The sequence below is a fragment of the Neofelis nebulosa genome, chromosome 7 (assembly GCF_028018385.1).
Source record: "Neofelis nebulosa isolate mNeoNeb1 chromosome 7, mNeoNeb1.pri, whole genome shotgun sequence".
Taxonomy (NCBI): domain Eukaryota; kingdom Metazoa; phylum Chordata; class Mammalia; order Carnivora; family Felidae; genus Neofelis; species Neofelis nebulosa.
In genome coordinates, this window is record NC_080788.1 from 37533014 (window position 1) to 37554151 (window position 21138).

Sequence of the window (21138 nt, forward strand, 5' to 3'; positions counted from 1 at the left end):
AAGGTGGAAATTTTCCTGCCAGAGCAAAGTTTCCTTCTGGAAAAACAAATGACCCCTCCCTGGAGCTGCCTGCCAGCCAGGAGAGGCCCTGCCCTTCCAAACAAAGCTCTTCTAACCAGGGAGGCTCTCTGAGGGGCGGCAGAGGCTGGACCACTGAATGTGGCACTTCCGTACCCCCCTTGCCCAGGTCGACTTTAAGAAGTGGCCCACGGAAAAGCCATCCTCCCGAGATCAGGAAGCCACAGAGAGGAGGAGAAAAAGAATGCGGGAGTCCAGAGGCCCACGTCTGGACCAGCCTCTAATCTGCCTGGCTGGGCAACTTTCTGCAGCTTACTTGGCCTCTCTGTGCCTGTTTCCTCATTCCTGACGTGGGGATGACCGTAACCTACACCATAAAGTCACTCTGAGCATAAAAGGAACCCATCCATGTGCTGAGCTCTCACCAACAATGCTGGCATGTGGGGAGCATTCCTGGCGAGTGATCTGACTCCCGGCATCTGCCTGTGCCTTTACCTCCGTTACCCACTCCTCAGCTCCTCCCTCTCACCGGCTACCTCCTACTCATCCTTCATGAATCAGCTTAAAAGTCACCTTCCCGCCCCTCTGACTAGGTCAGGCCCTCTGCTGTTATTCCCAGAGTTCCCTGTACTTCTCATCTCATAAGCCCCAGGACACTCATTGTAAGCGTGTTTAATTTTCTGTCTACCCGACGTTAATAGCTAACACTAACTGCCAGGCATGTGGTAAGTGCTTCACACGGATCAGCTCATTTAATCTTTATAATAATCCTTTTAAGTGCTACTATTATCAATCCCAATTAATGGATGGGGAAACAGATGTTCAGAGAGGTTAGGCAACTTGCCCAAGAGCAAACAGCAAGGAAATGATACAGGGCCATCTGTCTGACTCTAAAGCTGGCATTCTCAGCCACCAGCGCCCCCTGGTAATCAGGGGCCATCTCCAGAGGGCCACCCACCCTGGGCACAGAGGGAATTTGCATATTCAAGAGGGTAAGGGCTGCAGGTCTGGACCACAGACCTGTGTGTTCCCTACACAAAGCTAGCTTCGTGGAAATGGAGAAGGTGGCCCTGCCTCTATCACACTTGTTCTCCCCCTGGGCTGGCCACCTTGCCTAAGAGGCCCTGTCTGATGTCGGATGCCACGTGCAGGATACCTTCCTCCTCACTCGCTCAGCTTACATTTTTTCCCCCCAAATTATTTACATGGTTCCCAGCTCCAGCAAAGGCCACAGGAAAGCCTAAACAGACCACATCCACAGATGTCACCCCCAAGGCAAGCAGCACTTGTCAAGCACACCTTGGTGCCAGGGCCCCAGATGCCCAGACAAGAGCCCTTTGCCACGGGGTGGGGGTGGGGGACAGAATACAATCCTGGAACTTAGATGGCCGGGTACGGATCCCCACCCACTCCCCCACCCACGAAACCTGCAACCTTGAGCAATTCACTTGTGCTCACTGAGCCTCAATTTCCTCTTCTGGAGAATGGGATCGTCTGAATCTTCTGGAGAATGGGATCAGATCTAGAATCAACCTCATCAGATCTAGAATCAACCTCATGGTTGCACAGAGTCAACGCGATCAAGTGTGCCCAATGCCTGCTTAATAACTGTTATTCTTGTGAGGACGGTGATTAATCTTCATAGGATGTGGACCATGAGTGACTGGATTGTGAAGGTTCTGGCTCAAAGTCAGAAGACCTGGGTGTGCATCCCAGCTCTGACCCACATTAGCTCTGTGATTTGGGTGTGGCCATGTTTTCACTCGGAGACTCTATTTATTCATCTGTAAATAGGGGGAACCCTCCTTACCCTGGGACTCTCGGAGGGATTCAGTGCAGTAGCCCATGTTTGTTTTCTGTAAGTGGGACTGTCCTGAGCAGACCCGGGTGCCTCCCGTTGCTGTGTTAATTAATTGGAAGGAGGGTGCCAGCCAGAAACCAATTAGGAAGGCCCCTCCAGGGGCCTCCTGGGGGAGGGGGAGGGAGAGGGCAAAGAAAGGCGGGTGACGGCTCCTCCTCCATTGTCCCCACCCCACCGACTTGTGCCTTCTGGGCAGCTGGTTCCACACTCCAGGCCCACAAAGGAGAGGCTCATTCTAAACAGCTTCTTTTCATGTGGAAGCCACTGGATTTGCATCTGTCCTTGCCTGGCAGGGCCTGCTCCGTGCCAGCTGCTCTAAGCTTCCCAGGCTCCAGGCTACTCGGGGGGCTGGGCCTGAGCCTGCAGGGTCCCCAGGCAGGGAAAGGAAGGGGAACAGAACAAGCTGATCAGGAGAAGCCGGAAGGAGAGGGGGCTGGGCACAGAGGGAATTTGCACATTCTCTCATCTCCTGGACACCAGACAAATTCTGTGGCTAGCATATCCAAATCAGAATCTGGGCCGCCCCGGTGCCAGGAGCCGGCGGTGGCTGAGGCCATGTCTGCTCCAGGCTAGCCAACCTGGGAGAGAAATGGAAAAACTCACTCCATCTCCGAGCTGCCAGGGACCGATGCTGCCAGGCCGTTGGTCTAGCCAGTGTCCACACTCCCAGACCGGCCAAGCTCAAGTCTAGTCTGACTCCACACGGCCAGCTAGCCAGGGGGCTTCTGGGGCCCTGGGGAGCCCCACAACGCATCCCAGATGCCTCTGCGGGCTGCCACAGGTGCTAAGGTGGCAATGCCCCAGGCAAGAGAACGTCTGGGCACATATGGGAAGAAAGTAACTCATCAGAGCTCTTCTGAGAGTGAGCTGCATTGCCTGGAGGGAAAGACAGTAAGGAAGGAAAGATCCTGAAGTTATGAACACTTAAAGTATGCAGACGACAGCGGGCTTGTGCCCGCTGGACGCTGAGACTCCTAACTCAGGACTTTGGCACATCTCCTTCCCCACCCATCTTCTCCAAGGTTCTGGACAGCAGGGCCTGTGGCTTAGGCATTCTGTGACCTTAATGCCTCACACGGGGCCTGGCCCAGAATAGCAGCTCAGATACGAATGGGTGAATGTTAGCCACAGACCTTCAGCATGAGAATGCCAGGGCTCTGGAAGAAGAACTGAGTGGAGGGAGGAGGTATAATGGGTACACGGAACAGAGAAGCAGAAGCCCCACGCCACCCCCAGGTTTCTGGGAGCTGGGTCTGTGCGGGTAATGTCTCCGCCTTTGAGCTGGCTCTGTGACAGGCTTGCTCTCTCATTTCTTCTCCCAGTAAGGGCCAGACAGGAAAGAAGTGCTGGGAAGTGGAATGTCTGGGAGTCCAGGCATCTCCTGGGTAGGCTAGATCCTGGGTCCAGGAGTCGGAGGCAGAAGGGCTTTGTATCTCTTCCTCCCCATCCTGACCCTGGGTGTAGCAAGGGCTCCCGTACATCTTGACCCCCGAGGAGTTTTCAGCAAGGGGGGTGGCTGCCCAGCAGAGGGAATCTCAGACACCAGCATCCAGGCCAGGACGATGCAGTGGGGTGACTGGAGTGGGGCCCTGTCCCCACTCAGGCTGCCTGGGGGCCCCCTTGCAGGGCAGCCGGGTGGGAAAAGCACTTGCTTTAGGCAAGTTATAATTTGCTCCCTGGGTCTCAGTTCCCCTATTTGTCAAGGAAGAGATTTGGATGACTTGGGGCCACTCTTCGGGGCCCGAGAGACACATGACCTTGCCAAATGAAGGCCTGTTAGTAACTACCTGGGCAAGGCAACCCTGTCCTCAGTCCCACTGCGTTCAGGAGGAGCCATGGGCTCCCCTCCCTGAGCCGTGCTCTGCTGGGACAGGCACAGAAGAGAGAAGGGGTGACCTACGGAACGAGGGGCCATGGTGTGACTGCTGATAACACTTGTGAACCTGGAATTGGCTGCTTAGAGGGGGATGCTGGCATCTGGAGTCTTCTCCTTGCACTCACTCCTTCTCCTAAGACCTTCTGAGGTGCGTCAGGCACTCCTGCTCCTCAGGGCACTTTGTTCTTGGACTGCTGACCCCCTGAGCTGACCGTGGGAACGCAGAAAGCACCGAGCTCACTGGAGTCTAACCCAACAAGTCGCACCTGGGAACAAGGCAGCCCAGTCACTATAAGTCATCACCTTCCTTACCTCCGAGCCCCAGGGTCCAGTCTGGTCACATCCAGACAAAAGCCAAGAAATCACTCCAAAGGCGCTAGAAGCAACAAAAGGGGTTTGCAAAGTCCTGCATGACAGCTGGCAGACTTCTTTAAAAAAAAAAAAAAAATTTAATGTTTATTTGTTTTTGTGAGACAGAGAGAGACACACGGCACGGGTGGGGGAGGGGCAGAGAGAGAGGGAGACACAGAATCCGAAGCAGCTTCCGGGCTCTGAGCTGTCAGCACAGAGCCCGATGTGGGGCTCGAACTCATGAACCGCGAGATCACGACCTGAGCCGATGTCGGACGCTTTAACCGACGGAGCCACCCAGGCGCCCGTGCAGACTTTTCTTATAGCCTGTTGACTTGTGCTCTACACACAATTCTAATGTATTTTGTTCTGTTTTTCTAGTTGATGGCAGTTTAGAAACCTATTTAGAACCAGAGAAGCACTGACATATCACTGAAATGGCACAGAGACAGAAAAAGTATAAAGAGCAGGCGCGAGAACGCAAAGAACAAAATCATCCTGCTCCTGGGAAAGCGGCCTTCGTTCCCTCACCACTGACTTGCCCTCTGGACAGATACTGGACTGAGACTGGGGGCAGGAAGGACCTTACTCCCGTGGATGGTTCTGGTCTGGGAAGCCGCATCCCTTCTTTTCTTCTTCCTTTTCCTCCTCGTTACATAAAGAAGCTAAGACAGCTTACGAAACTACACACAATAAGATAGAGCTGAAAAAACGTCATAACCAGGAATCATGCCATCGGGCGAGAAGGCCACCCTCCAGAGATCCACAGGGCTCTTTAGCTCTAGTGCCATTTAGGGCAGGGGTCCCTCCAGAACCACCCAGGATCTATGTGCCACTTCAGCGGCTGGACCTCACCGCGAAGGCGAAGGCGGCTGGGCTACGTGTGGGAGGGGGGATGGTAAATGGAAAACGGAGGCCCACCTGCTCTCAGGAAGTCCTACTGAAGTTCTAGCAGCTCGTCATCTGGTTTCCTCTTGTGCACTTTCCAGGCCCTCTGAGCTAATAAGAACTGCTGCACCTAACCCTGGCCCTGAGGACTCCAAGGGGGAGGCAGCCGAAGCTCGCCAGAGAGGGAGGACCTTTGCCTCGAGGAGGTTCGGCAAGAGCTGGGGTCTCGCCCTCTAATCCATTCCTCCCCTGCCTGTCACTCCAGTTGGTAAGCAGTGATTCCACCTTCCAGACCCCCTTCAGGATTCTTCTTCATACCTGGCTTATAACTAGACCCACCCCTCCCCTCCCCTCCCCAGAACAGAGAGCCCCCCAGTCTCCATCAGAGCGGACTTCCTCACCGAAGCGGTACCAAGGCCCAGCAGAAGGGACCCAAGACATCAATGAAACTCACTGCTGCATCTCACAGATGGGAAAACACAGGCTTAGAGATGGGAGTGACTGGCCCAAGATCACACAGCCTGTGTGTGGGTGACTGGGGACTAGAGGCCAGGCTTCAGACTCCCAGGGCACTGTGGCTCTTCTGGAAATCATGGCGGAGCCTCTTCCGGCAGGCTCTCAGGCAGCAGGACTGCCCCCAGACCCCTCTCCTGCATTTCTCCTGTTCTTGTAGCCCTCCCCACATGAACACTTCCGGTCTGTGAAGGGCTGGCCAAGGGGAGAGAAGATAGGGTTAAAGTGGGGATTTTATTTAATCCTCTGAGCTGGCTTAAACCGATGCCACATTGGTTAGAACAGGAGAAACATGCAGAAGGGTTTGGCGGGGGGTGGGGGAAAGGGGAGGGCATTAGTGAATAATCACTAGATACCGAGAGGCTTGGCCTGCCAATGAATTTAGCAGACAACTACCCTCCTTCATGGCGTCTCCACCCCAGGGCCTGAGCCTCCAACGACTGACCCCCTTTCATGGGAATAACCCAGTCTCCAGGGTACTCAACAGTGTAGAGCGATGGAAAGATCACAGGCCGTAGATTGAGACGCATCCGAAGGCAAACCCCAGTTCTGCTACTTACTCGCTGTGTGACCTTAGGCAAGTCACTTGACCTCTCTGAGCCTCTGCTTCTTCCTCTCTTAAAGGGGGCTGAACATTCCTTCCTTGCAGGCCTCCTGGGAAGGAAGACTACCTGAGCTCATGCACATAAAGAGGCGCAGGGGAGGCATTGAGTCAGATGTGAGTGCTATTATTACAAATCTCGTGTCCTTTATCTCTCATCCAGTCCCATCCATTACTCTTCTGCCTCGGCCTGCTTGCGTCTTCGACATTAATAACCTTAATGATAATAATCCTTCCCAGCCAGCCCTGCCAGTACTAGCCAAAGCAGACCCTCAGCCCCCAGGCACATCTTCCCGCAGTGTTTCTAAGAGACAAGTTGGGCACTGAGCTCAAAGACCCTGAACAGACATGCTGTCTTATGGCAGGCAGATTTCATGGGGGCAGTGGTAGCCCCTGGCTTATCAGAAGGAGCCAGGACCACCCCTCCCATCACCTCCACAGCTGACCCTCCATCTGATCCACTACTCTGACCACGAGTAAGCTGCCCTCTCCATGTTGGCCTCCGACTCTCCGATTCTGACAGCCAGGTGGGCAGCTACTGGAATCTGGCCTTGGGTGTGTGGATTGCCAGACCGAATGCCAAGGCCAGGCTGTGAGCTCCTTACCCTGAAGGAGCGCTCTGAGAAGTGTGGGTTCACACCCTGGATCTTCTTCTTGGTTCTTCCACTGTCTGTCACCAGCCCCAGGATCCACATTATCGTCCTCATATTCCACAAGAGGAAACTGAGGCCCAAAGCAGAAGGGCCCAGCCAAGGTCATCCATGGGGTTTGGGGGTGATCCGGGGAGTGAACTCAGGTCTCCTCAGGTCTCCTAATCCTGGGCACTTTCTACCACCCTGGTCAGCTTTCCATACCAGGGAGGCCCCGAAGTCTCTCCAATGAACCTGGGCCCCAGTGCCAGAGTCCAAGAACTCTCCTCCAATATGGGAACTGCCAGAATGCGCATCTCTCCCTTCCCTGTCACGTTCCCTCTTTAAGCCAGTCGCCACAGAACCTGTCCTATCCCTGGTAGCAACTCCCGGGGCTGGGGAGCGCCTTCTCCACTGAGTAACTCTGGAGTGGGGCCAGAGTTCGCGGGATGGGCGGCAGAGGCCAGCAGGTGGGGTGGGCTTTCCCCTCGGATGGCCTTCCCCAGGACGACAAACCTGTTCCCACACCCACTGTCCTGCCAGCGACGCTCCCCGTGGCGCGCTCCAATGGGGGACACCACGCAGCCGCCTAACACTGCTCTCCAGGGGTTAAAAATGCAGCATCCTAAGCAGGGTTAAAAATGCAGTCGCGGGGTGGGCCGGTGCGGAGAGATGTCGTCCCAACCACCGCGGCTACTAAAGCGGCATCCAACCCCCTTCCCTCCGCAGTCCCTGGGGCCCGGAACGACTGGAGGGACCGGGGAAGCAGAGGAGGCGCGCGCCGCACCTTCCCGGCACCAGTGCCCCCCTCCCCACGCCCACACCCCCGCGCCCCCAGCAGCCGAGGCCGGGGGCTGCAGGCGCCGGCGGGTCCCGGGCGCAGGGCGGGCGAGCGGCGCTTACCTTTGTGACAGTCATGCAGAAACTCCGGGGCGGTGCGGGGGCGCGGGCGCGGCGTGCGGGGGCGGCGGCCGGGGTCCACCGCGGGCCTGAGGCGGCGGCGGGAAGCGGTCCGGCGCGGCGCGGGCAGCTCTGGGCGCGCTCCCCGCGCCCCGCGGGCGGCTCCGCTGAGCCTGGGGCCGCGCTCCGGGCGGGCAGCGCGCAGGGACCGCTCGTCGGCGCTCGCCCGCCGCTCGCCGCTGATGTCAGCCCCGAATGTGCATTTATAATAGATGAGCCTCCTTCGCCGCAGGAAGGCGAGGCAGGAAGAAAGGGAGAGGGGGAGAGGGCCCAGGCTGGGGGGCGGGGGGAGGAAGAGGGGCCGGGAACTCGCTACAAAGGAGGAGGCGGAGGGAGGAGGAGGACGACGAAGAGGAGGAGGAGGAGGAGGAAGAGGAGGAGGAGGAGGAAGCGCACGCCCGCCCGCTGCCCTGCCCTGCGCCTGGGGCTTGCTAGCCCGCCGCCGGGCACCGCCGCTCCCGGAGCCCGGGCCTGGCGCCCCGGCCCCGCGGCCTTAACCCCTTCGCGCCCGCGGACGCCACGCGTCCGGGAGAGGCCGGGCCCTGGCACCTGCTGGCTGCTGGCGCGCGCGGCCACCCCGGCGCTCGAGGGCCCCGTTGGCCCGGGGACGCTGCTGAAGTCACACGCCAGACGACCGAGGCGCCGCGTGGGCCGAGAAGCCCGCGGGCTCGCCCCCTGGAGGTTGGCGACGTCCGCCCCGGCCGAGACTGCCGCGCGGCAGCGGAGAGGGGCGTGGCGGCCGCAGGCCTCGCCGGACCCGCGCAGGGTCGCGGGAGGGGGCCGCGCTAGCAGTCTTTTGAACCTAAGTCCCGCAGCGATTGGCCAGCCCAGAGGGAATTGCAGCCAGTTTCACAGAGGAGGAAACTCAGGACCAGACTGGGAAGTGACTTAGACAAGGGCACACGGCCATACTTGGCTCCAGGCGCTTCTCCTGGCGCCCGCTCTTTCCACGTCGCCACGAGGTCTCCACGGAACCCCATGTTATAAAAGCTGTCTTCTCGAGGTTGGACGAACCCTGCCCTAGGTGAGTCCACGCTTGGGTGCAGCGCTGCTCTGGGGGAACATAGGCGCGACCTGCGTGGTGCGCTCATCCTGACCTGGGTCACACCATGCCCTGGAGCTGCTGATGGACTTCAGGGACAACCACTGGAAGGGAGGCCCCCCTCCCGAGCACCTGAGCAGAACAGGTTTGGCAGATACTGAACCGCTGAGACTCCCGGAGAGGAGGGGTTAGTGGACACGGAGACGGAGGCGGGAGGGATCTTCGCGCACCCTTCTCTCTCTGCAAGCCCGGAAGTGCTGGCTTCCAGCTCCACCGCGATTGTACCAAGTAATGAACTAGGACCCAGTGGACCAAGTGGACCTGCTCCGTGGCCGGTGCTGGCAGAACAGGGGAGATCGGCTGCCTGCCTCCAAGGAGCCCACCGAGTAGACTACAACAATAATAGAGTAATCAGCACCTGTAGAGCGCTTTGTGGATCGCCCTGATATTTTTATTTTCATTTCCTCCTGTAATCCTACATGCAAGTGTATGAGGAAGGAATTATCATCTTCATTTGGTTGAGTGAACAGACTCAAGAGAGGGGAGAGGACCTGCCCAAGATTACACAGTGACGGAGATAGGACTTGAACAGAAGTTTTTTTCTTTTTTAATTTTTTAAATGGTTATTTATTTTTGAGAGAGACAGAGAGCGAGCGCCTGAGCAGGAAAGGGGCAGAGGGAGAGAGAGAGAGAGAGAGAGAGAGAGAGAGAGAGAATCCCAAGCAGGCTCCGCGCTGACAGCACAGCTCTCACAAACCCTGAGATCAAGATCTAAGCTGAAATCAAGAACCCCTGCTTAACCACCTGAGCCACCCAGATGCCCCAGAAGTCTTTTTAGATCAGGCACAGCCTTGTGCCTTGGCTCGGTGGCTTCCGGGGTGCAGTCATACCTGCTTCCTTGTTTGAGCTTCACACTTGTCCTAGGACGTGGAAGGACAGCTCTTAGTCCTGGTTCCACAGGTGAGGAGTTGGAATGACTTACCAGTTCTCTTGGGGGAGCAGATGCTCCTCTGTGCACACCCTTCCTATTTCCATGTGGGACTTCATGCCTTTGGCCACATTGCTTGAAGCTGTACCCTTGGCAACTCCAGCCCCCATACTCCCCCTGTTGCCTTTGGGTCTGAGTGCCTAGTCTTGTTTTCATGAGCTTGCCGTCAGTCGAGACGGTGAGCTGACAAGTGTCCTGAGCACGAAGGCATGTCCTCTTACTGAGTACCCCCCCCACCCCCCCGCAAACAGTTGGTGCTTGGTGAATCTGTAATGCCATTAACAACGAATCAAACAAAATAAACCTTTGACCTGCATTAGAAGAAATTTAAATTAGATCCACAAAAACATCTCCGTCATCTAGCTATCCAGCATCAGAAATGGGTTGCATTCCCTGTCTCCACGGTCTTGGGTAGGTCAGCCTTCAAGACAGGAAGATGGACCTCAGGACCTTTTCCAGGGCCCCTCCAGTCCTTCTTGGAAGCCATTAAACGTACTCAAGAACACCAGCCACCCTTCCCCCATGGCTGTGACTTGTCCACTTTTATCTCTCATGGATATTTAAAATCCCAGATTGTTAGCCTCGGCTACCCAGCATCCCTCTTGGCACCTTCCCCACCATCCGCCGGCATCGTGGGCTCTGGGAATGAGACAAATACTTAATATCAGCTTGAGCCAAATGTAATTAGGAACATCAATCTGCTGCCCACAACCCATGTGACGCGCTCCAAAGGCAGACAGAAAACGTTCCTGATCCCTCACGTGCTGGTGGCTCACCCCTCTTGTCTCATCTCCCCAGTCAGGACGGAGGTCTGGGAGCATGAGGACCCTCTCAAAGAAGTCTGCATCCACTTGCCAAGTCAAGGGTTTGGCCCAGAGAAGATACTCAGAAATGCGTTTTCTGTAGTGCAGTTGTCTATACCACGATACCTCCTGCCCCAGGTCTCCCACCCCGCAGCCCAAACTAACTCCAGACTTAGTTTGGAGTCTCCCGAAAGCAGAGCCTGAGGAAGGAGTTGGGTGCCGGTGGTCTAATGGGAAGGTGATCTCTGGGACCAGGCACGGAGCTGCAATGGGAGCCGAGGGAAACTGAGGGAATGCCCTGCAAACTGGGGAGTAAATGAGAGTGCGTGACAGCAGCTCTTGTCTCCCCTAGACACTTTGGCGCCTCGATGCTTTAGACTATGCTCTCTCCTTGGCCTCGGATGCCTCTACCCCGCTTTCTCTGCCTGGCAGACTCCTATTCATCTTTCAAAGCCCAGCTCAAATGGCACCTCCTCTAGGTGGCTCTCCTGACACGACCTCCACAGTGGCCTGATCCAAACTGTGTCATAATGGCCAGAACTCAGTAGATTTGTCCTCTTTGGATGGGCTCTGACCATGTGTTCTCTCTTTCTAATCACAAGGCATGGCTGACACATGGGACATGCTGGGTAACGGCTCAACCAATCCAATAAGACATTGCCTTTAGCTTCTGCCTTAGTAACCCCTTGGCTCCGGTCCCGGCACCCCAGAGTGAGGCGCTGGGTCTCTCAAAGTCAGGCTCCGCCCTGACTAGCGTGTTCATTTGCCCAGGCGTCATGTTGGGTGCCACCGTATGGAGTGAGAAGGGCTTGGTCCTTGCCCACGGACGTGGGGACACATCCCAGACCTGCTGCACCGTAGCAGGGAACGGAGGGGAATTTCCAAAGCCATGGAGCCCCAGAGGAAGGGGGTGTTCCTCCTGTGCTCACTGGCCGCCTCGTTCATGCCATCCGCTGACCTACAGGCACATCCCGCCTGCCGTTGGGTGCTCGGTCGACAGGCCCCGCAGACCTCACTGCCCCTCAAATCCTTCCCCTCCTCTCCATCTGCACTACCACTGCCGAGTGCAGCCATTTATTTTGCTTGGGCCTCCCTGACTGATCCTCCTGCCTCCTATCTTGTGCCCACCAATCATTCTCTACCCAGCAGCTCAGGCTTCCCTGAGGAAACACACACAGACCTGCCTCCTTGAAATCCATCAGGGGCTCCCTGATGCCTTCAGGATGAAGCCCCAACAGGGCCCTCCAAGGCACACCCCAGCCCCTTTAATCCCTAGGCTTCCTGTCTCCGTGACACGCTTGCCCATCGCTCCCCCCTCAGCGCCCATCGGAGTCTTCCTCTTTCTTTCCTCCGATGCTGCCTCCTCCAGGGAGCCTCCCTGGACTATGACCAGGACTGTGATGGCTCAGATGCCAGCCTCTGTGCCACTTTCCATATTCCCGGAGCTTCCTTCTGCACTTTCGCATTGTTTTGTCATTTCCTGTTTGTGTGTTGGGCTTCCTGGAGGAGGAGGAGCTGCTTGAGGACAGGGACTGCTCTTTTTCTCGGTGGTTCCAGCGCATCGCTTCGGCCCTTTCCCTCTATACAATTCTCCTGGTCCCCAGTTCTCCCTTCCTATCTCTTTTCCATTGTCTTCCCAGTCTCTCTCCCCCGCTACCTGCCTCAGTTCCGGAGTTCTCTCCACCTCGTGTCGCCACTGCCCCCGCCTTTCCATGCCTCGAATCTGCGTGTCTGTGACCTCTCCACACTTGTGCACCAACAGACCCCACTCATGCCTGCCTTTCCCACAGACACGTTTAGTCTCAGGGAGGGAAGACGGTTTGCACAGGCAGACACTGCACGCGCAGCCCAGAGACAGACGTGTTCCAGAAACACCGCCTACTTGCATAGCGTGCAGCGGTTAAGGGCTGCGCTCTGGGGCCACCATGCCTGGGTTCAAACCCTGGTTTCCCCACACTATCCGCGTGATCAGAACAGTTGTTTGACCTCCTTGTACCTCGGTCTCCTCCTCTCCAACACGGAGAAGAATAACAACACTGGTCGCTGAGAACTGTTATGGGATCTCAGTGACAGAGCACCGGGGACAGGGTATCTGCCTGAGGAGCTTGTGGGTTAGGACTCCTCCGGGGTGCAGGGAAAGGAATCAGGAGGTCTGAGTTCTAGCTCAAGCTTTGCCACGCGTGAGCATGTGGCTTACCAAAGCCCCATGGCCTCGCCAAGCCTCGGTTTACTCATTTACAGAATGAGATTACAGAAACCCATCTACTCTAGAAATACCGACTGGCAAACATTTATTAAAGTTGGAAAATGTTTGGGGCACCTGGGTAGCTCAGTTGGTGAAGCGTCTCACTTGGGCTCAGGTCACCGTCTCACGGTTCGTGGGTTCGGACCCCGCATCTGGCTCTGTGCTGACAGTGCAGAGCCTGCCCGGGGTTCTCTCTCTCTCTCTCTCTCTCTCTCTCTCTCTCTGCCACCTCCCCACTTACTCTCTCTCTCTCCCTCTTTCTCTCAGAATAAATAAATGAACTTAGTTGAAATAAATAGATAAAGATGAAAAATGTTTGGGAAAAAAAGAAGAAAGGGGGAAAACCACCCTGCCATGCCCCCAACTACCAACAGAGGGTGTGAGCGGTTCCTTGTAAAGAGCCACCTGGGACCCGGGAACCACATATCCAGCCTTGAGTTCCTTTTGAACCTCAACTTTGATCACACCTACATCAGTGGTTCTCAAAGTGTGGGTCCCAGACCAGCAGCAGCTTCGCCTGGGAGCTGGTTATAAGCGCAGATTCTTGGGTCCCACACCAGGCTCACTGATGCGGAAACTCTGGAGGTGCGGTCCAGCAGTGTGTGTAAATAAGTCTTCCTGGGATTCTGAGAAACACTGATTTTCACCATAGAGTATGGTGGGCGCCCTGATGGCGGACGGGTAAGAAGGTGCTTTACAAACCACGCAGAACCGAGAGGAAGGGGCTGTTTAATTTCCATCTCTCAGGCAACGTACTTGAATGTTAACCTGGGCTTCAAAATCTTAGCCAGAGGCTTTTAAAATCTTTCCACTGAAGACAAGATTACAGGCACATCAGGGACAGGAGGAGGCGAGGGGAGTTGGCCTGAAACGGCTTCAGAGAGGGGCCGTGGCTTTGGATTTCCGTGCTTTGGCTTGAAACAGTGTGCAAACTCAGTGGCTCCAGGTACCACCCAGGGTTAGCCCCCCTTGGCTTTCCCGAAGATGCCCCCAGGAATGAGAACGGCATGTATCCAGATTGCCTCATGGGAGAGAAGCTCTTCGATTTGGAGGGCAAGGGTGGGGCCTCGAGAGACTCAGAGACAGGTCTCAGAGATCCGCTTACAGCCCAGCCGCCCTTCCTGGATGCACTCCAGCCAGACGAGTCCCCGACAGTGCCCGCACCACCACCCCCCCACCCCCACCCCCCACCCCCGCCCCAGGTCCTACTCACTCTCCCCCTCGGTGCCTGATTCCCCTACCGCCGCCTAAGGAATGTTCCGCGCCAGTCTCCTCCAGGTTGGCTCAGCAGAAAAAGCCCTTTCATTCCGAGGATACCCCCGTCACCCGGACACTCTGTCCTCTCCCTTTTCTGAGCTCCCAGCACTCACCAGCTCGTCCATGTTAAATACCCCGAGGTGTCATTGTTGCATTTCAGCCCCTTATCATTTGTAAAGAGCAGGCTTTGGACCAGATGGTGGCCAAGGTCTCTGCCCACTGCAAGATGTGCTGATTCTGGTTCACAAGAACAAGGCTTATCTCCACCCCCGGAAGGAGCTGCCCTTGGCGCGTGGGGGCCTTGTGGAAATTTGTGTGTTGGGGGAGGATCCATGTCTATATAAACAATTTGATTTTAAAATGGACTACACAGGGGCGCCTGGGTGGCTCAGTCGGTTGAGTGTCCGACTTCAGCTCAGGTCATGATCTCACAGTTTGTGAGTTTGAGCCCTGCGTCGGGCTCTGTGCTGACAGCTCGGAGCCTGGAGCCCGCTTCGGGTTCTGTGTCTTCCTCTCTCTCTCTGCCCCTCCCCCACTCATGCTCTGTCTCTCTCTGTCTCAGAAATAAATAAACATTAAAAAAAATGCACCGCACGATTCTTGGCCCATGTGGGGCACGGTGATTTATCAATGAAGATTTATAATCACGCGTAGAGAAAAGAAACTAACTTACTTGTTTATTGCCCAGTCCGTGCGGATGAAGATTCCTAACAGAATCCAAGAGCCATCTTCTTTTCCTGTTCTTTATTGTCCAACATGTCATTCCTGGTTAATCCGTTACCTTCCACCATGAGAAAAAGACGAGAACGCTGTTATTATTCACAACGCCGTGGTTCTTAGGAAGCTGCTCGTTATCAGAACGGTATGGATCTGCTCACCTCTGCAGCCCCCTGCTCCTGTTTCTTTCATGCCAGTTGCATCAGTCATGACGCTGCATCATCCGTTGGGTTGTCCAGAAACAGCGGCTTCCCCTGACTTTCTCAAAGGGTCTTCATCTGCTTTATTGATGATGCCCATAAATGCGAGTCTTACCCAATATGTGGGAGACCGAGAAGGATCATTCGTTTTGTGGTCATAAGTTGACCATTCAGAATGCCAGGGTGGGAATGACAAGTGCTTTAGGCCACAGAAGACTGCACTGGGGTGGAGACGTGCCCTGGCTGGTCACGGAGGCTGGCACCAGGGCTAAGGTCGTTCGCTAACACCCCCGTCACGCTGTGCTGTCGGCCAGAGGTGACACTATGGGCAAATCATGGATGGGCAAGAGCCATCACACAGACTCACGCACAGGGCTCGAGCCCGAGGGTCAGCAGTGGACTGATGGCAGCCCAGAGGCCTGAACTTGTCTTGAGTCTGCACGGGAATCGCTCCTCATCAGTGTGGCAGCCCCATTTCAGTGGCGCCATCTCTCGTGCCCTCCACCCTGCAGAAACGATAGCACCAGCCTGATTGTGGGAACCAGCCACCCACCCGTCCGCCCTCTTGGAGTTGAGAGCTGGTTACAGGGCTCTGGGACAGCTCCCCAAGTGTGAGTCCCGGTGCTCCTGGTGGAGGGTTATCTAGCCAACCCCATGCCCTGGGGGGAAAGGTGAAAGGGTACCCGAAGGAGATGAATGGGGGACTGAGGCTCAGGTGGGGTCCAGGCCAGGCTCCCAGGCATCTTTCACTGGGGGCACTGTAGGCCCTGACTGGTCTCAGGTACTAACTAGCAGGGGATTTTAAAAGTTTTGAAGAAGGTACTCCATGAGGTGCGGGCAATACTGTCCTAGGTAGATCTTTGCCGTCCTGGGAAGGTTTTGTTTTCTGCCTCTTTCTCTCCCTCTCTGCCTTGGCCTTCTGTGCTCAACAGTTCCTCGTGGATTGGCTGGGGTAGGTAAAGGCTAGCTGGGGGTGTCTTCTCCTTAACTTGCTGTTAAGGCAGGGCTCCTCAAACATGAATGAACGCCCTGGGCATCTTGTTAACATGTAGATTCTGGTGCAGTAGGTCTGGGGCTGGACGAACACTCTGCATCTCTAAAAGCTCGCAGAGGATCTCCATCCCCAAACTCTTCCTCAGCCCGGAGCATGGTCTTTAGTCGACCGCAGCCGCATGTGCTAATTCAAATTCCTAATCGTCTTCCTCCAAACTTCCTTCCCAAAGGACAAAATCCTGCCAGGACCCCCTGGAGGTGGGAAGATGAGTGTTTTCTGCCATCATCAGACATGGAGACCCAAGGTCAAGGATTTCAAGGTGAGCTGTTTCAGGGGCTGGGTCCCTTTAGGTCCATTGTCTCCATCTGTCTTTACCCACAGTCCTAGAGGGGGTTTATGACCATTTTACAGATGAAGTAATGGAGGCTCGGAGAGTTGGAGCCCAAGGTCAACCCAAGAGGCAGTGATGGAGGCAAGATTCGCCTCTGGGTCAGTGTGGCTCCAACCTGGGTTCTTTCTGCCGCACCGCATTGGTCTCTTGTCTTTTTGGACACAGATCCTTCCCTGTGCTCCCCTGCTGCTTAGCTGGGACAGGCCTGTCTTCCACAGTCTCTGTGGTCCCCCAGGGGACAAAGAAAGGAGAGCATGGAAGGGCCCCGACTTTCCTACTTGGGGTTCCCCAGGGGAAGTGTAAGCCAGACAGTACCTACCATAACCACCCAACCATCCATGGAAGGAGAGAGAAACAGCCCGGCCTGCAGCTTTGCCCTGTGTTCCAGGATCACCTCTGCGAAGATGCTTGCTGAGGTGACCACCAGAGGAGCCTCTCCCTGCAGGTGACACTCTGCCCTGAGCCTGCTGGGAAGGGCACAGAGCCCACCGGAAAAATGACTCCTGAGCCGAAGAACACACATCGGTCCCCACACTGTGAGTTTTTGGCACAGGGAGAAGGGAGAGGGGGAGGACGATCTGTCACTGCCAGAGCCAAGCCTTCCCCTCTCTGCACCTCAGTCTCCCCACCTGCAAAATGGGAGCAAAGCTCCCCAGGGTGACAGCACCAAACAAGGGTGAGGGTGTGGAGACACAGGGACTCTCCTTCATCGCTGGTGCAAACGCAAGGTGGCACAGCCACTTTGGAAGACAGGGTGACGGTGTCTTACCAGACTAAACATACTCTTACCATACGATCCAGCGATTATGCTCCTTGGCATTTACCCAAAGGAGTTGAAAACCTACATTGACACAAACACCCACACGAGGTGTTTATAGCGGTAAACAGCCTCGTTCGTAATTGCCCAAACTTGGAAGCAACTAAGATGTCCTTCAGCAGGGGAGTGGGTAACCCTCAACAGTACATCCAGACAACAGAATATCATTCAGCACTAAAAAGAAATGAGCTCTCAAGCCAGGAAAAGACACGGAGGAACCTGACGCGCATGTCATGAAGTGAAGGAAGTCCGTCCGAAAAGGCCACATACGGTATGATTCCAGCTACATGACCTTCTGGAAAAGGCAAGCTATGGAGACAGCAAACAGATCAGAGGCTGCCAGGGGCGAAGGGGGAGATGGGAGGAATAGGCGGGGCACAGAGGATTTTGGAACAGTGAAACTATTCTGTAAGCTCCTGTAACAGTAGGCACAGGACATCACGCATTTGTCGAAACCCACAGACTGAACGACACCAGGCAGGAACCCTGATGCAAACTATGGACTTTGGGTGACAATGACGTGTCAGTGTAGGTTTATGGATCGTAGCAAATGTCCCGCTCTGCCCTGTGCAGGACGTTGATAGAAAGGCGATGTCTGTGTTTGGGGGCAGGGGTGGGCGGGCAGTCTGTATTTTCTGCTCTATTTTGCCGTCAGCCTAAAACTGCCCTAAAAAATAAGAATCTATTTTAAATGTCTGTTTATGTACTTTTGAGAGAGAGAGAGAGTGCAAGGAGGGGAGGGGCTTAGGTGGGAGACAGAGGATCCCAAGCAGGCTCTGCGCTGACAGCAGAGAGCCTGATGCGGGGCTCGAACTCACAAACCGTGAGACCATGACCTGAGCTGAGGTCGGACCCTTAACCGACTGAGCCCCCAGGCGCCCCAATAAAAACCCATTTTATAAAACAGAGGCAAGGGGAGCCTGGGTGGCTCAGTCGGTTGAGCGTCCGACTTCGGCTCAGGTCATGATCTCACGGTTCATGAGTTCAAGCCCCATGTTGGGCTTTGTGCTGACTGCTCAGAGCCTGGAGCCTGCTTCGGATTCTGTGCCTCTGTCTCTCTCTGTCCCTCCCCTGCTCTCTCTCTCTCTCTCAAAAATGAATAAACATTAAAAAAAGAAAAAAAAATAACGGAGGCAAAATGACCAGGTCTCAGGCTAGGATAAACAAGCCTGTGCCCCTGGAGACAGTTTGTAGACAGCAAGTCAGTTTATTAGTATGAGGGACTGGTGATACTATGTTCTTAAATCCCAGCTGTGCCAGAAATCGGCGGTGGAGTTCAGGTCAGTCATTTTGACTTTTTGGGTCCCTGTGTCCTTAGTTACAAACCAAGAAAAAAAAAACTTGCTCTTTGTTCCTGTCCCCATGACAACCTCTCAGAGAGTAAGTAGTGATAATGATGATAATAGCCACCATTTATGTCTAGGCACTGTGTTAAGCACTCTATACTTATTATTTCATTTAATCCTTACAACCATCCGGATTTTGCAGGTGAGAAACTGAAGCATGGGATTGGGGTAAAGCGGGGAGCAGCAGGTGGGGTGGGGAGCAGGCAGCTCGCCCTGGGTCACCCAGCTAGTCGGTGGCAAAGAAGGTTCTGGAAGCCCCAATGCTTGTATTCAATCTCCAGGTTTACCCCATGCCTTCAGGGGTTGGCCCCCCCCCCCCGTTGCCTGATCCCTGGGGATTAGCTTCATAATAACAAATGAGGACCATAACCAACATCCCTCTAGGACTCACCGTGAGCCAGGACTATCCTTTAAAGCATGTGACATACATCATCTCACTTATTCCTTACAAGAACTCTGTGAAACCGGTTCTGTTTTTATGCCCACTTTCGGATGAGAAAATTGAAGCGTGGAAGTCAAAGAACAGGAAGCGTCAGACCCAAGAAGGAGGGTGGGGATCAGCGGGTTGGAGTTTTTTATTGAATACTTTGCATCACTGTACCCCGCCCCCCAGGTCCTCGAGCTGCTACGAGGTCAGTAGAGTCAGTCATGAGTGAGCAAGAGAGAGAGAGAGAAATGCACACTGTGCTGAGCTGTTGCTGCAAAATCCTTCCTTTTGGAGCCCAGCAAATCGATAGTCAAGAGAGGCCAAACCTGGGCCCCCAGCGCCCTGGCTCCTGCCACATTCACCCCAGGAGCACCGGGCAGCACTACTGGGCTCCTCCCCCCATGTGACTTCTGCTGCCACATTCCAGGCCAGGAAAGGAAAGCCAGGAGCAGGGGAGTCTAAGTTGCTCTTTCGCCACTCCATGGAGGAGGCCTTTGGAGAATGGATGGGTCACAGCCTAGGGAGGGGGCAAGCAGGAGCCTGGAGCAGCGAGGCATCCAGGGCCAGAAGCAAGTCTTTGCAGCCTGTGACTCCCTGCAGGTGTGACCCGAGGCTGGAGGGGAGGGGACGGCCCCGGGGTCTCTACAGGCACCTCCTGTATCCACAAGATTGAGACAGGATTTTAAGTGGGGGCCCCTCAGAGAGGATGTTTTGGGTGGTGGTAAGGAGCATCAGACTTCAGAGTCAGCCCCATCTGAGTCCAAATCCTGTCTCTGCCACTCGCTGGCTGTGTGACCTTCGTTGAATTACCTAACCTCTCCGGGCCTGTTTCCTCTTCTATCAAACAGAGAAAATGATTGACAGCAGCCACCTGCTGGGGCAAAGTCTGTCCCTGGCCTGGGATGGAGACTGGACAGAGTAAGGACTCAGGATATATTGGCTGCTTATCTGCTATACATTGGGATTCCGAATAATGCCTGCCTTGTTGTGAAGCTTAAATGAGTAGCATCCATGAAAAGTGCTTAGGAAGGACCCCGGCACAGAGAGGGTGCTATCTTTAACATTAACACCCTCTTTGTTCCCACCCTTCTCACGTGTGCAGGGCACCTAGGGCATGGGGAAGGGGCTGCTTGACTTCAGGATGCAAAGTGCAAAGCTGCCTCCCCGCAGCGGTGACGGAAAGACGGAAAGACGGGGCTGCAGGAATTCGTTAGCGCAATTAACACCGTGAGGCTCCCTTCTGCTCTCACCCTGGTCTGCCTCCCTGCTGGCTTGGGGCCAGGAACCACATGGCAGAGGAAGCAGCCAGGCCCAGGGGATGAGGGGGATGTTGTGGAACCATCGGCTAAGACTGGGGGCCCCCCAGCAGGTATTATTCCTAGCTGGGCAGGAAGGTTCCAGAAAGCAGTGAGGCAGACACAGAGCATCAGGCAGGCCTGGTCTTGGGGCCACAGACAAATGCCTCTTCCAGGCAGTGACCCTTTCTAGTGCATCTGACATCTGGTGTGGGGGTCATCCCCTCCCTGACACAGCGAACTTGTAGCTATGCTCTTGTAATGAAAGAAATAATAAAAATGGCTGGAAAAGAAACACAGATGGTAAAAATGTTTTTTTTTTAATGTTTATTTATTTTTGAGAGAGAGACAGTGTGAGCAGGGGAAGGGCAGAAAGAGAGGGGGACAGAGGATCTGAAGCGGGCTCCATGCTGACAGCAGAGAGTCTGATGTGGGGCTTGAACCCACAAACTGCGAGATCATGACCTGAGCTGAAGCTGAAGTTGGATGCTTAACCAACTGAGCCACCCAGGTACTCTTAAAAGTGGGTTTTAGAGGTATATACATACATATATATATATATATATATACACACACACATACATATATATATACACACACACACATACATACACACACATATACATATATATACATATACATGTATATATATACATTTATTTATTCATGCCAATAAAATTTTTAAAAATAAAAGTATGAAAAAAGGAAAATAGCAATGAGTAATACTTTTTAGTTACATTAATATATTTTTGAAAATAGCGAAAAACTTGTATCTCTGTATTAGTCTGTTATAGTAGCAAATAATCACATTATAGCCTCTGCAAATGTGTAAATATGTCTAAATCAATCTTCCCAAATCATATTCAATTCATGACACTAAAGCCATACTTGTCCATTCATCTTTGCTCATAATTCATGA

The 21138-nt window shown here is 54.5% G+C and overlaps 1 protein-coding gene and 1 long non-coding RNA gene across 7 annotated transcripts in view; one reads left to right on the forward strand and one right to left on the reverse strand.

Annotated features, from left to right (window-relative positions):
- The window catches only part of CORO2B (coronin 2B), a 132555-nt gene extending 124787 nt beyond the window's left edge, over window positions 1–7768 (reverse strand). The window contains exons 1-2 of one of the 3 annotated variants that reach the window (XM_058737257.1): window positions 7641–7738; window positions 6068–6161 (exon numbers count right to left, since the gene is read on the reverse strand). Coding sequence is in view for 2 of the 3 variants with exons in the window: in XM_058737255.1 (XP_058593238.1) it covers window positions 6714–6867 (154 nt within the window). In the remaining variant the exon portion in view is untranslated. Of the gene's footprint in view, window positions 1–6067; window positions 6162–6713; window positions 6883–7640 lie in introns of those variants that run through there. The other 2 variants (XM_058737256.1, XM_058737255.1) reach the window with 2 other exon arrangements.
- A 202-nt stretch (window positions 7769–7970) lies between these two features.
- On the forward strand, window positions 7971–20518 carry LOC131516363 (uncharacterized). 4 transcript variants are annotated; one of them, XR_009264029.1, is made up of 4 exons: window positions 7971–8721; window positions 16173–16262; window positions 16723–17422; window positions 19773–20518. It is a non-coding gene; the product is annotated as an uncharacterized LOC131516363 (long non-coding RNA). The 4 variants fall into 4 exon arrangements; XR_009264027.1 differs by having other exon boundaries at window positions 7972–8721; window positions 20027–20518; XR_009264026.1 differs by having other exon boundaries at window positions 7986–8721; window positions 16723–16870; window positions 17165–20518.
- The last annotated feature ends 620 nt before the right edge of the window (window positions 20519–21138 follow it).